Source organism: Lytechinus variegatus, chromosome 7, assembly GCF_018143015.1.
Source record: "Lytechinus variegatus isolate NC3 chromosome 7, Lvar_3.0, whole genome shotgun sequence".
Lineage (NCBI taxonomy): Eukaryota > Metazoa > Echinodermata > Echinoidea > Temnopleuroida > Toxopneustidae > Lytechinus > Lytechinus variegatus.
This window is the reverse complement of record NC_054746.1, coordinates 32,256,023-32,270,340: the sequence shown is the minus strand read 5'-3', so window position 1 is coordinate 32,270,340 and position 14,318 is coordinate 32,256,023. Positions and strand designations below refer to the sequence as shown.

The 14,318-nt window shown below is 35.6% G+C and overlaps 1 protein-coding gene across 3 annotated transcripts in view; it reads left to right on the top strand.

The window, feature by feature from the left end:
• LOC121419035 (ryanodine receptor 2-like) overlaps window positions 1-14,318 on the top strand; it is a 222,160-nt gene that overhangs the window by 110,648 nt on the left and 97,194 nt on the right. For all 3 annotated transcript variants that reach the window (XM_041613313.1, XM_041613312.1, XM_041613311.1), the window contains 14 exons: window positions 303-340; window positions 713-790; window positions 1,216-1,373; window positions 1,936-2,034; window positions 2,702-2,942; window positions 5,124-5,248; window positions 5,561-5,709; window positions 6,196-6,400; window positions 9,522-9,708; window positions 11,288-11,527; window positions 11,852-12,065; window positions 12,440-12,690; window positions 13,119-13,291; window positions 13,659-13,879. In XM_041613313.1, coding sequence (XP_041469247.1) covers window positions 303-340; window positions 713-790; window positions 1,216-1,373; window positions 1,936-2,034; window positions 2,702-2,942; window positions 5,124-5,248; window positions 5,561-5,709; window positions 6,196-6,400; window positions 9,522-9,708; window positions 11,288-11,527; window positions 11,852-12,065; window positions 12,440-12,690; window positions 13,119-13,291; window positions 13,659-13,879 — 2,379 coding nt within the window. The remainder of the gene's footprint in view (window positions 1-302; window positions 341-712; window positions 791-1,215; window positions 1,374-1,935; window positions 2,035-2,701; window positions 2,943-5,123; window positions 5,249-5,560; window positions 5,710-6,195; window positions 6,401-9,521; window positions 9,709-11,287; window positions 11,528-11,851; window positions 12,066-12,439; window positions 12,691-13,118; window positions 13,292-13,658; window positions 13,880-14,318) is intronic.

The following is a 14,318-nucleotide window of genomic DNA, read 5'->3' as shown; positions in this document are numbered from 1 at the left end:
GGGCTTGATTTAATTCCTATTATAACTGATGAATTACAAAATAATTTCTCAACAAATCTTTGATATTAATATTCACTAGAATTATAAGTCATTTCATTGCATTATAGATTTTCCAAAGTTTTTAGCATCAAATCTAACTTTGACACAGAAAAGATACAGATTAATTTTTGCTAGGGTTATGAATCCAATTCATATTGACTTGCAACCTATTTGTTCAATAATTGTTTGTTTTAATTGATATGTTCTAACATATAAACCTTCATATTGGTTCTTATCATTTTGTTCTCTGTATCTTTTTTCAGGCCTTTGTTACAATTATGTGATGCTCTCCTTGTTATTGGTAAGTGTGAACAATTTATTTTTTTTTATCATGTCCAGGGGAGCGTTTCATGAAAGGACTTGTCGGACGTTTTATCCGACAATTCCTGTTTTATCCGACAGTTTCCATAGAAACAGTGACTCTCAGCCAATCAAAATCAAGGAAAGATGTCAGATCTGACAACTTGTCGGACGAAAATGTTGATGAAACGCTCCCCAGGAAATCTTTTATCAAAAACGTCCATCATGAAACGGCCCCCGAGAATCAAAATATTCCATATCTCTCTGAGCAAATTGCAATCAGCAGTGAGAATCAATGAGTCAATTTGAAGGGAATGGTTCAAACCAAAAATCTTCACCTACAACCTATTGCTGTTCCTTTGTTATTTTACAGGAGAGTTTGATGATGATGATCTGAAGAGTCTTCTTATTCTCATTGATCCTGCTACATTTGATGAAACATACAAGAAGGGTATGTTACCATTACAAAGAATCTATTAAATTATTCATATGTTGAAATATGTATAATTATGCAATAATAGCTTGTGTCATTTAATTAGCAGTTGTTGTGTGTAAATTCAAGAGAAGTAGAATATCAAGATGTAAAAAACAATAAGATTGAATATGGTTTGTCTGTTTATCTTATTTTGTACACTTCTTGAAGGAAGACAACATTTCAAACATAGATGTAAAGTTAGTAAATTCATTTGATTCAATTTAAATGAATCCAGTATAAAGTAATAATTCTTTCTGAAGTGTGAGTGACACCATTGTACAGTATTAGCTGCACGTTGATTGATGTGCTTTTTAAGATAGTCAACCTAACTTGAATAGATTTGAATTGAACAAATTGATTTAATCTGATTTTATTTAAATCGATCCAAATTGATTTTTCAGGTGTAAGTGATACAGTTGGAATGCTTCAGATGCATCTTGATGAGCCAGTCAAGCTTGCTATGTGCTTCCTACTCCAACATCTCTGTGACAGTCAGCTAAGGCATCGGGTAGAATCAATCATCAACTTCTCTGATGACTTTGTAGAAGAATGCCAAGCAGTGAGTACCTAAGTCCTTGTTTCCAGTCAATACTTAAAAAAAAATTCCCAATTCCATTTGGAGACTTTTTTGTATGAGAAATTTTGATCAAATGAAAATGGAAAAGATGATTAGGATGCTACCTTACTTAGCCAACTTAGCCAAATTTATTTAAGAATGCTCATCCTGTTGAGAGATATGTCAGGAAAGGATTGAAGTATTGCATTGACATTAGTGTAAAGGTCGTTCTTCCTTATTTTTCTTTATATCCCAGCAATCCTAAAATAAGTTTAAGTCTTGTATTTTTTAAAGTTTCAGTGTACTTTAAATTCATTCAAAGAAAATCACTGTAATTTGCCATATGTAGAATAATATTTGAACCAAAATCATTTAATAATGAATGAGTACAACCTATTGAGGTGAGCTGTTATAAAGTTTCCATTTATAAATATTCCATGAGGGTGGCTTGTATGATATAAACCAAGGTATAACTTTAATGGGTTATATAAAAGAATAACATAGGAGCTTATGGTATTTTCATTGTTTATAATGTTACTTCATATTTTCTTTTCTCTCCTCCCAGGATCAACTGAGAAGATTCTTAGAAGTTAGGAACACTGACATGCCTCCTGTCATAGCGGCCAAGAAGACCAGAGAATTTAGATCTACCCCTCAAGAACAGGTAATAATAACACAATAATTCAAGATTTATTTGGTGCTTTATATGACTGTGCTGGCAATAGACGTGGTTTAATTTCAATTACAACTCATTGAAAATACATGTAAAAAATACCATTATTCAGTATTTGAAATGTATACATACTGTTAGTTTTTAACCAAAGAGGAGGTTTGCTGATTGTTCATTAATTATTGTAAATCAAGTGATTTTGTATCAGTGATTGCTCGAAAACTAATGTTGTTTGGTATAAATTACCACCACTAAATGTATCATAAATCAACATCAATGTTAAATCTGCTGTCTACTTGTTCCAGATAGTCCATGCAAAATGCCTCTGGGTATTACAATTTTTAGAAGTTACCAATTTAGGTTAGGTTGTAGGTTATATTTACATTGTAACCATAAACAGATTGGGACTTTATTAAGGAAATAAAAAGATAGAACTCTTTTGAGGTATATAATCGATTGCCTGAACTTAGAACAAAGAACACCAAACAATATCAAATTACCAAAACGTTACATAAAAACAGTTTATTTTTCATTATGTTTGAGAAAAATATCTTATGTTTTCAAAACTACCAATTAATTCAAGATTAGCTAATTCACCACAATAATAAAGCAAATCCATTATGAAATCTTCACCCCACCATGCCCCTTTCCTCCTCCCTAGATGCGGATGCTACTGAACTTCAAGGAAGGTGATGATGGGATGTGTCCTTGCCGTGAGGATCTCAGATCGGTCCTACAGGAGTTCCACTCCACCTTGGCCAAGCACTGTGGTGTGCATGAGACTCAGGAGGAGAGGAACAACGACGGTGGAGGGGTAATCAGACGGTTCCTCTCATGGTTGTCTGGTAGGAGGAAAGACGCCAGTCCTGTAGGGGCCATCACGCAGGAGAAGTTCTCAAGTGGTAAGATAATATTTCATATCATTTATTTATTCAGTCCTGGGGTGTGTTTCACAAAGATTTAGGTATGATGTAGAGTCGCACTTAAATGTCCAGTTGTGTGTGTGGTATAAAAGACATGACAGTATTGGTCAGATCATGCAAAGAGGAAACACACTACTGCGTATTGATCAATGAGACTGCACGTTGCATATCATCTACGCTTCGGCATTTAAGTGCGATGTAAGTCATACTTAAATCTTTGTGTAACACCCCCTGGTGAGCATTTCATGTGAGTCGCCAGCACTGACTTCATTGTCATCTCCGACAATATCAGTGAAAGTCATGGATTTGATTAGCTGAGAAGCACTGGTCTCAGACTGTTACTATGGTAAAGGCCACAGAATGACATCTTGTCAGTGCTAGTGAGCTTCATGAAATGATGCTCTGTACTTAGAACAATCTAATAAACAATGCAAATTATACAGTAGGGCTTATATTTAAACTGAGCTTGCTAGAAATCCAAGATCAACATAGCTTAGTCCTTGTGAACCCTAGCCATTAATATCATTTTTTGTATAAACAGTCGGTTTGAAAAAAAAAAACTTTCATAAGTTTCTCAATTGAAAATCAATTTGAGGGCTATAAAAATGAAATCCACAGTGTATATAAATAAAATATTAAATTTGATTCTCCATTTTCTTTCCATTTCCATGCATTATATGATAATGACTTGGTAATTAAACATCTGTAAAGTTCATAGAGACATTGCAATGTTAAACTCTATTTTTTATCATTTCCCTACATTTGATATCATATCATCACAATCACACAAATTACAAAGAAATAAAAAATCAAACATTTATGCAGTCTGGAAGTCAATAGAACTTCCTTGAAAACGAGGAAGTCCCTTCTTCAATATACCTTTTTTCCATTCTTTTAATTTGTACACATGTGGGGCCTGTTTTTAACTCAGAAAACCACACAGAGGTCCTAAATGTGTGCCTCTAATTGGTTGAAAAACAAGTTTTTGTAGTTGCATTTGACCCCAACTCTTTCTGCAATGGCCCTTAACCCTAAATAGACTGGGCTATTTCGACGCCTAAGAAGACTGGGGGGGGGGGCTGATTCAGCCCCCCCCTTATGGTCTCGGCTGTCGATCGTGTGATCCCGACGAAAATTGGCACACGCGCTACCCATGGCATTATCTACAAAAGTATAACATCAAATTCTGCAAAAAAATCTCATGTCTCATTAATTATGCTAATTTATGCGTAAAATCATAAGTTTGCCCTAATTAATAAAAGAATGCTATTGAAATGCCAATTTTTGTTTCACATACTCTAGATAGGCGTCTGATCAAATTGATTTTAAAAAAATTTCAAAATCACATTTATTTTCTTGTGTATTCTATTGTTTTCTAAATTTCTTATGTATTTCTTTGTTTTTCGACTTTTTGTTTTTCATTGTTTTTTCAATGGAAATTGTCGGGGACTTTATTCTAACCATAAAAAAGATAAAATAAATTGATTTTAAGCAATAAAAGGAAAAATAATGATACATTTATGAATTTTGGCTGAGAACACTATTTGCATTGGATTTGTACAATTCACGTTTTTGAGTAATTTTGGGTCTGCATGCACTTATGAAATGTTGCGTAATTTCCAAACCGGGTTAAGCCCCCATCACGCTTATTCCAAATCGAGCAGAATTGGTCGGAATGACAGGACTATTGTTCGACCGCCAGTTGGCCATTAAAATCTACTTTGAACACCTTTCAAAAATACCCCTCGAATGTTTTGAATAAGACCAAAACCTTCGGGATGGCCAAAAGAAATGACAAAAATATTTAGAATGCTCTCAGAATGTAGTCAGAATATTTAGAATGTCCAAGAATGTAGCACAAATTATCAATCTGACTCCATTGCAGTTCATTTTGACTAGTGTATGATGATTTACCTGGTCAATTTACTTAATTTCAACTCCAGTTTGGTGAATTTTTAAGTTCCTCCCCAAAATTTCTAGATTTTTTGAATATTTTTCATTACAGCTTCTGCTTGATTCCTGCTGATTCCGAATAAGTGTGATGGGGGCTTTAGATCATATACAAGTCTAGCTGTCTAGTGTTATTCTGTCATGCAAGTATGTAAGTTGTTCAGAAGGAAAGCACTATCCCTTTCATTATCTCCTTTTCTCTTGTCTTAGACTCCCTCTCTCATCTGATCTCTAACACAATGATCAAATGGGCGGAAGAGAAACACATTGAGGACCCTACGTTGGTGAGGGAGATGTTCAATCTATTACATCGTCAGTATGATGGAGTAGGAGAGGTAAGAATATTCACTTCTTTCATGAGATGTGATTAAAAATTTTGAGAATACTCTTGTCTTTTTATGTTGCCAGGGAATTCTGAGTTAAACACTTGATTGCATGAAGAAAATATTTGCTTTTACATCATTTATGCATTACAAAAATATGTCATACATTGTAATAATGGTAAGGTGTCTTCAAGAATAATCCTTGATGATATTTACTTGATTAGCTGATAAAATTTGTCATTAACTAAGGAATATTTACTTATATAGTTACTCAAGGCTAAGCTATTATAATCTGAATTTGGTATTACTTTTATGTCTTTGTAGCTTTGCCGTGCCTTGCAGAAATCTTACGTAGTAAGCAGCAATCAGTGTGATGACATCGTTCACCTCTTGACCTCGCTAGGTCAGATCAGGTCATTGCTGACCGTTCAGATGGGATCAGTAGAAGAGGAAGCACTCATTAAACATCTCTGGTTAGTGCAATAAATGAATAATAATTGCACAAGAATACATCCCATTTGGGAACTGAAGACTAGTGACTTTGCCTTGTTTTGGGCCTTTCCACTTTTGATTTATTGGATATGTTTTATTGAATTTTTGCAGATGAATGACTGTTTGAAAAGCAAGCTGAACAATTTGTATTGTATTTCATTATAACATATGCCATAGACCCCACCCCAAAGATCTGATGAGTTTTTATCTAGGATTTTTAGGATATCCAATAATTGATCTTGTGATTGTTTGATGGATATGATATTTCAATGAATCTCTAAATCAATAATATTTTAAGACATGCCAAAGTACTTTATTATTTATTGCAACGCTATTCATTGATTGGCAGCTGATTTTTGTGAATACATTTTGAAGTGTTTAAGTAATTGTCCTTGAATTGTTTACATGTTTACTATAATAAATTTCAAGATGCTCACAATACTTTTTGTCATGATGTTATCGTATAGGGAGTTGACGGACAACAAGGTCTTCTACCAGCATCCAGACCTCATGAGGGCGCTGTGCGTCCATGAGACCGTCATGAATGTGATGGTCAATGTCCTTGAGAAGCACCAGACGTCCATCCAACTGACCAGTGATCAGGAGGCGGAGTCCGCTGCCCAGAGCCAGGGAGGGGCTGCAGCAAGCACAGCAGCCACACCCAAATCACAGGTAAGGAATGAAACGTGTAGATCAGAGCTGGTTGCTCGTCAAGGTAGAGTGTCTTTAAGCTCTGTAAAATTGCAATCGATCTTAAGAAAAAAGACATCATGCTCAGTTCTGTTGAGGCTATGGTATTAAGGTTACAATTGATAAGTATATCTTTTGTGTGTTACAGGGATATTCGGTGGTGCTTTGCTGGAAAGACAAATATTATTCAGTGGCCCCACCTGTCAAACTCTTTGATGTGGATGGTCTAAGGGTAGGGAAGGGATGTGTTAATCATAGGCTTTCTTTGGATGTTTAAGTTGGCTATTACTTTATCATGCATTTCATATCTCTGCATTGAACGGTGTTCCTTACGAAGTTATTCATGTTTATTTGAGCATGCTAGTAGAGCAGAATTATTTCCTTATGATAAACAAAATTTAAAGGAATAATTAAGACTTCTATCATATTTTCAAAGTTTCTTTTTCAGGTGGAATACTTAAAAAACTATTAAAAAATATATCTGAATACCTGAAATGTACTTGTGGCATCTGGATGTAAATCCGTGTACGTACTAGGGTCTTTGGATTATCAGCTTGTCTGAATATAAAATTAATTGTATTTAAAGTTCTTATCTTGGTCTCAGATTTGATTAAAAGCTCTTTTTTTGGGTTAATTCAACGATATGTTTGTGTTTGGGGAGTCTCCAGTATTTTCATTCTGCTTCAGTTGCATTGAATAAACAACAAGTTTTGAAATAATATCCTCAAAAGTCAAACCCATCTATTGCTGATATTCCCCTCCCCCAAATGAAACCCCCTTCCCTGACAGGAATCTGATTTCAACCGTGAGCTAATCACCGCCTGCTCGCGCTTCCTCAGCTACTTTTGCCGTGTCAGCCGTCGAAACCAGATGGCCAGTTTCGATCACATCACTTACTTTTTAGAGCAGAGCGACATTGGACTTTGTAAGTGCTTGCAAAGATCGGAATGACAATGGAAATTTACCATAAACAAACTCAAATTGCCTTGAAAGAGTTCACCGCTAACAAAAATGGACTGTTCCGATCAGTTGTCTTGCCTGCAGACTGTGAGGGCGTCCTAATTTTATATTTTGTTGTTGGTTGTTTTTTTTTCACCCCTCACACTTGATGCATGCCTGGGTTGAATTCATATGAAAACTCACTGCATCATATTAATTGAACACATTAATCATAGAAAATAGTGTGTATTGGTAACTCAGAATTTTTGTTTATGTATATTTATGTAGCCATTTTGTAACAATAACATCTACACATTAATATCACAAGTACTGGATAGGAATCTCAAAATTCCTAGATATATTCTTTGTAGTAATATAAATTGAAAAGTATAGAATCGGTAAATTTTTAACAATAAAACTTTGCCTGAACATCTTCATATTACATTATACACTTATTCATTTGTCATTTTCTAAATTTTTACCAAATTACCTTTGACACATCATTCCTTGTAATTTAAATCATTGCACAATATACATGCTGGTGTACTTTTTTATTCATTGACAGAATCACCTTGCGAATTTGTAGTCAGTTTGATCATGAAACATGATCTTGATGATTGTTATAATAAATGTAAAATTTCAGTCAATTGGGCTAATGAGTCAATTCTGATTTTTTTCCTTTCAAATCAAGTATCTGAACATCCATATTCTTTTCATTTATTTTCATTTGTTTGACAGGTACTCTATTTGATATGTGAATTTCGATACTATAATCTTCCTTTGAAATTAATTTGATTATGCACAATAATGATAATTTAAAGATGGTGTAAAATTTCCAGGATGTGTTAAGCCTCATTCAGATATGATGCAGCAGAGCTCTGCAATGTTTTTTGGTACTGTTTAGATAAGGTGAGACAAGTCACACCAATTATTAATGCATTGTATATGCTTTACGTCTTTAGGGAAGGGTCCAAAGTTACGCAGGAAAAGTCATGACATTATGATGATTCTTCCTGGTATAATAATTATCATGATATGAAAATTATTCCATTATTTCATCATCAGTCATGTTGAAGGATGTCAGTATTTTTTACTCATAAGTATGCAACTTTGGACATATTTCACAATTCAGTTGCGCTTAACTTCAGAAGAATTTTATTGGTCCTTAGTTGCTTGTTGCATTTGAACAAAATAAATGACTCCTTTGCAACATATTCAGTGACTTCGTACACAAAAATTTTGCCTAGCTCTTTTGTGACATGTTTGAATGAGCCTTAACACAGACCAAACATCCAACTTCCTTTCCCGACTTACATTGGTTGGATACAGGTATATGGGTTGATGATATTGTGGGATGTTAGCATGCTTAGTTTTTTTTATTTACATAGTTAATAGAATAAATGGAGAGAATGGGTGTTGCTGTGGTTTATGTTTATATAGAGTGATCTACATATGAAGCATGTTAGGATGGGAGTGTTAATGTGATAATCCATTTTGTCATTTAACTGAGCACAAATTTCATGAATATGAGTATCAAGTGAAAGTAATTGTTAACAATTCTAATCGTCTTTAAAGAAGAGTACATCTCCTTCAAAATTTATACAAAAAAGTTTCCATTAGATGCTCTTTAACTTTATAATATGAAAAGAGATAAATTTCTGATTTTTAGATTTCAAGAGCTTTATTCAAAACTTGTATTCTCAAATGGATACAGTGATAGGAAAATAGTGAGAAATAGTTGATTATCATATTCATTGAATTTGTGTATTTGTCGGGTTTGGTTTTCCTCTCATCACCATCTAATATTGCAGGCATTCACCTTTGCAATGTTTGATTAATGTCACATCCTACAAACCATGCATTTTCACCAAGTAAAAGGGAAAGCAAGCTCCTGGGGGAGTGTTTCATCATCCTTTTTTTGGCTGACAGATTGTCAGATCTGACAACTTTCATGATTTTGATTGGCTGAGAAGCACTGTTACTGTGGTAACTGTCGGATAAAACAGACTAGTCAGAAAAATGTATGACAACTTCTTTTAAGAAATATCCCCCTGATCACATTGCAGCATTACAAAGGTGAATGCACTGTGACCTATGGTGACCTTAAACCTCCTCTTCACACCTCCCACCCTTCCACCCATGTTTTGTTATTAACCCTCCCAAGCAGATGTGCGTTTACAGGTTCCTGGCCCGCCAGGCCCGGATGTGCCGTTCCGAGGACCGGTTTGCCCGTGAGCTCATCGCCAGCTGCTGCCGATTCCTCTGCTACTTCTGCCGCACCAGCCGGCAGAATCAGAGGGCGCTGTTTGATAAACTCCTCTACCTCCTTGATCACGGCTTCATAGGGCTGTGTGAGTAGACAAATGATTGTCATCAGTGTCTTGAAGGTTCTGATGATGGCGACTCTCTTCTGTATTTAAGCCAAAAAGCAGTGTATTCTCTGGCAACAATAGCCCTTTGGATAATTCGTCGCCAACACTAACTATTGCTCAATGATGAAAGTCACTTAAAATATATGATCAGCATAATGTTGATCATAAATATAGACAGTCAAAATGCTATGAACCTGTACTGGAGTTTGCATGTAGTTTGCTGTAGATTTTTTCAAACATCATCATTAATATGTGTTAAGAATTAATATGAAGCTTGTGAAACTTCGACTTGATTCTTCTTGTAAATAACGATGAAGATAATTATAATGATGATAATGATGAATAGATCATTCTTGTTCAGCACATCACAAAATTAAAATTGTTGAATCATGCACAAATTGAATTCAGCCCTTAATTGGTACTGTGTACAGATATATTTTTCACAAGATAAAATAATGCTTCTTTATTTTACCAATGGTAGTTTTTTTTTTCATCATAGGAAAGAGAACTCCATGTCTCATTATTCTTTTTTGGGGGGAGCAATTGTTGCCAGAGCATACTTTTACTCTGTATATGAATCTGAATGTATGTCTGCATATTGAAGATGCATCAAAGCTATATTGATAGTGCATTCAATTTTTACCAAAAACAGGTCAGAACAATTTCAAATGGAATAAATGCATCATCATTTTATTAAACCAAAGTATGATTTGAACCTAAGAATGAAAAACCAACATTGAAAGGAATACCGAATGTATATTACAGCATTATTTCTCATTTTGATAATCATATCTTATTTTTATTTTGAAAATAACTTATCAATTTCATTCTGTGTCTTGGTGAATTGTTGCATTTGCTTTTAGTTTTTGTTTTGCACTTTAATTTGGAATGGATTTTATTGTTTGCTGAATTATAGAGCATGGTTTTTAGCACAATTCTAGAGCATGGTTTGCATTTACTCAAGTATTTCATTGATTGTATTTAATGTATTTAATATACTAATGAATTGATCTTAACAAGTGATACACTAGATCTCTTTCAATTTTGAAAGGACAATGTCCAAAATCAATTCTTTTTAAATGTTTATAAGACATCACACGAAGCTGTGATTTAATGTTTTAGTGTAGTAATGGATTAATTCAGACCAAGTTCGTAACTTAATCTGTTTAATGCATATGAATAGTGTGTCTATTAAATGTAACTATGAAATTACAAATTTTATCTATGTATGCAGTACAGCTGGAAAAAACCCAACCATTTTCAGCCCATTAAAAAACAATATTCAAGAGCTTTTCAAATGCATATAAAATACACATTATGTTGTACATTTGATGGATGAATATGAAATCCAAAGCACAAACAATGAAAGAAACTATTCAAAAATTCTAAGAACAATGTCATTGAATTATCCAAGAGGAAAATACAATGCAAGGTTTCTGAGAGGTGTGTCTTCTGTAAATTTCATTTACAATGGTATAGGAAGTTAAGATTAATTTGTAGTGCCAGCTTACTTTTTTTTATTTGATCCTAATTTATTTATTAATCAATGAACCCATAGCTTACCCATCATTACGAGGTTCCTGCCCCTTGGATGTAGCTGCTGCCTCTCTGATGGACAACAATGAACTAGCCCTGGCACTCAGGGAACAACACCTGGAGAAGGTCATCATATTCTTGTCTAGGTGCGGGGTGCAGGACAACGCCCGTCTGAGGGCCATGGGGAAACCCCTCCCTGGGTGGGACCCTCTAGATGGAGAGCGGTATCTGGATTTCATGAGGCATGCTGTGTGGGTCAATGGTAAGTGAGGGCAGCGTCTTCAGATGAAGAGGTGGAAGTGGAGAGGTGGGATATGTTAATCCATCGATTACTAAAATTTCTTGATATACAACTTTTTTCTGCTTTCAACCTGTTAGAACTATTAGAGAAAATGAATATGAAATTGAAATGAGTCAAAATTGGAGATTCTATATTTTTGTTTGATTATATTTGAATTATCAGTTTTTAAAAAAATGTTCATGCACTTTTGCTGCTTGAATGCAAATAAAAAAAACCATGAATATTAAAAGGTAAAAGAAAAATGGAAAACTAGGTGTAATTTCCATTTTATGATTCACATGACAGGTGAGACTGTTGAAGAGAATGCTAACCTAATAGTGAGACTGTTGATCAGGCATCCTGAGTGCCTTGGCCCAGCCTTGAGAGGGGAAGGTAAAGGTCTCCTAGCAGCCATGGAGGAAGCTATTGATCTCTCAGAGACAGCAGAGGAGGGGTATCTCATCTCTGCCCCTACCATGGCAATCAGTGAAGAGGATGGAGAGAGTAGACCCATTGATGGGTGAGTAGGGGCATAGGTGAATTAAATGGTTGCAGAAGTCAAGAAGTAGGATATTGAAGACTTGATACTGGATATAGGGTGAGCAATTATGCATTGCTAAAGAAAGAAATGAATTACATTGATAATCACTTTTTGGTGGCAGCAGTGGGATTAAGGAATGAGGCTCACGTTTAGAGGTTTCTATAACACATTGAGTCTTGTATATGTCTCAGCTCAAATGTAATACTTCATGTACTCGATTAATTAATGTGTTTTAGTTAATTCTGTAAATGGAGGGTATAATATTTCAGTTGTCATATTCATGGTCTACAGTAAATCAGGACCTACTATATTGATCTTTCTGTGATTTTTCAACCCTGCTGTTTCTATTCCAGTCAAGATGATGAAGGTGATGAGGACGAGGATGATGTGGACACTGGTGGAGCCATCCTGACCTTCTATGCAACCCTGATAGATCTCCTGGGTCGATGCGCCCCTGATGAGAACCGCCTGTCACAGGGCAGGACTGAACCCCAAAGGATCAGGGCCATTCTGCAGAGTCTGGTCCCTCTGGATGATCTTGTTGGGGTGCTCAACCTCAAGTTTGTCCTGCCTTCTCCTCAGAAGATTTATGAGAAGAAAGATGGTAAGAAAGAGAAACCCTTGGAAACCCGTGAATTAGACAAGTCTTTTACAACTAACTTCTCTAAATCTGATAGGATTTGTCTTTCTGTCATTCTGTTCCCACAAAGAAAGGCTTGATTGTAAATTGTAAAGTGTATCGTGTGATGGTTATCAGTGACCCTCCAATTTTGTGCATGAATTGTCTATCTGCCATGCCAGTGTCAAATACTGACTGGTCTCAACTTGAGAACACAGGCAGGTCTAACCAGATAAGAAATAATTATTTGAATGGGTCTTCCATTATATAGCTCTTGAAATGATATTGTATCTATCCGACCTGGTTGGAACCACTGCTGCATTGGTAATAGTGGATAGCATTTCGCACTCATGAATGGATATCCTCATAGAGAAACTGTGATCCACTGATTGGTTTCCCATTCTTACCCTCAGATGGAGCTGGTAAACCATTGGGTGCTGATTTGAAGGGTCTTACCCCAGTCCACAAAGAAGCCATGCTGCTGTTTCTGGAGAGGGTGTATGGTATAGGGAATCAGGAGCTCTTCTTTGAGCTCCTTGAGGTGGGATTCCTTCCTGATCTCAGGGCAGCCACAACCATGGACACGGTAAGAAATCTTGTTGAATGATAATCATTTGAAATACAAGTTAATCTGATGATGTAATTGATCTGCTTGGGAAGAATGCATAAGCTTGATGTTCTCTGATGGTTTTCATGGTGGTATGGATCACATAAAGAGGTTTAAAAATACACTCTTAGGTGTAGAAAATTGAAGGCACAGAATAGATTAGAGTGTTCTTTATTGAAACTAGATGAAGTCCCTGGAAAGGAATGTAAACTAGAGGAGATGCATAGAAGCTGGGGTAAGGAAATAAGGTAAGGAGAATCAATGCTTTTTGGCAACTCATCCATATGTCATTAGACATACATTAGTTACGTCTATCTAACCACTTGCTCTTGTTACCATCCCACAGCCCACCACCCATGACCATGACATGGCGCTGGCTCTCAATCGCTACATCTGTAATTCGGTGCTGCCCCTCCTAACCCGACACAGTGAGATGTTTGAGAGTGCGGACCAATTTGCCTCTCTCTTGGACTCCACACTCCACACCGTCTACAGGCTGGCCAGCTGTCGGTCACTCACAAGGGGACAGAGGGACACAGTGGCTGATTTCTTGGTGGCCCTTACAAGGTTTGGAGACCAAATATTGTAGCCATGGGGTTTAAATTATTCTGTATGAATGTCACGCTTGATAAAGAGAAATCGAATGACAAATAAGTGGGATTCTTTTTCTTGTGATGTGTCTAGATAGAAACTTTTTGAATGAATTTTGCTTTAGAAACATGTTTTCATAGATAATTTCTATACTTATCTGTATTTTTTTCTTAGTTCATTCCTTTCTCATATATTAAGTAATTACGTATTATATCACTTAACATTTCTCTTAGTTCCTTCCTTTCTCATACATGTATATTAAGCAACTGACTATTATATCACTTATCATTTAAAGTGTTATTGCTTGAAAATGGCTGCTTCTTGAGTCTTACATCTGAACTTATTTTCTTAGTAGGGAGAAACATTTGTTAAATGTCATTGGTGGTCCTGTCCTGATTCATAATGCTAATTAGTG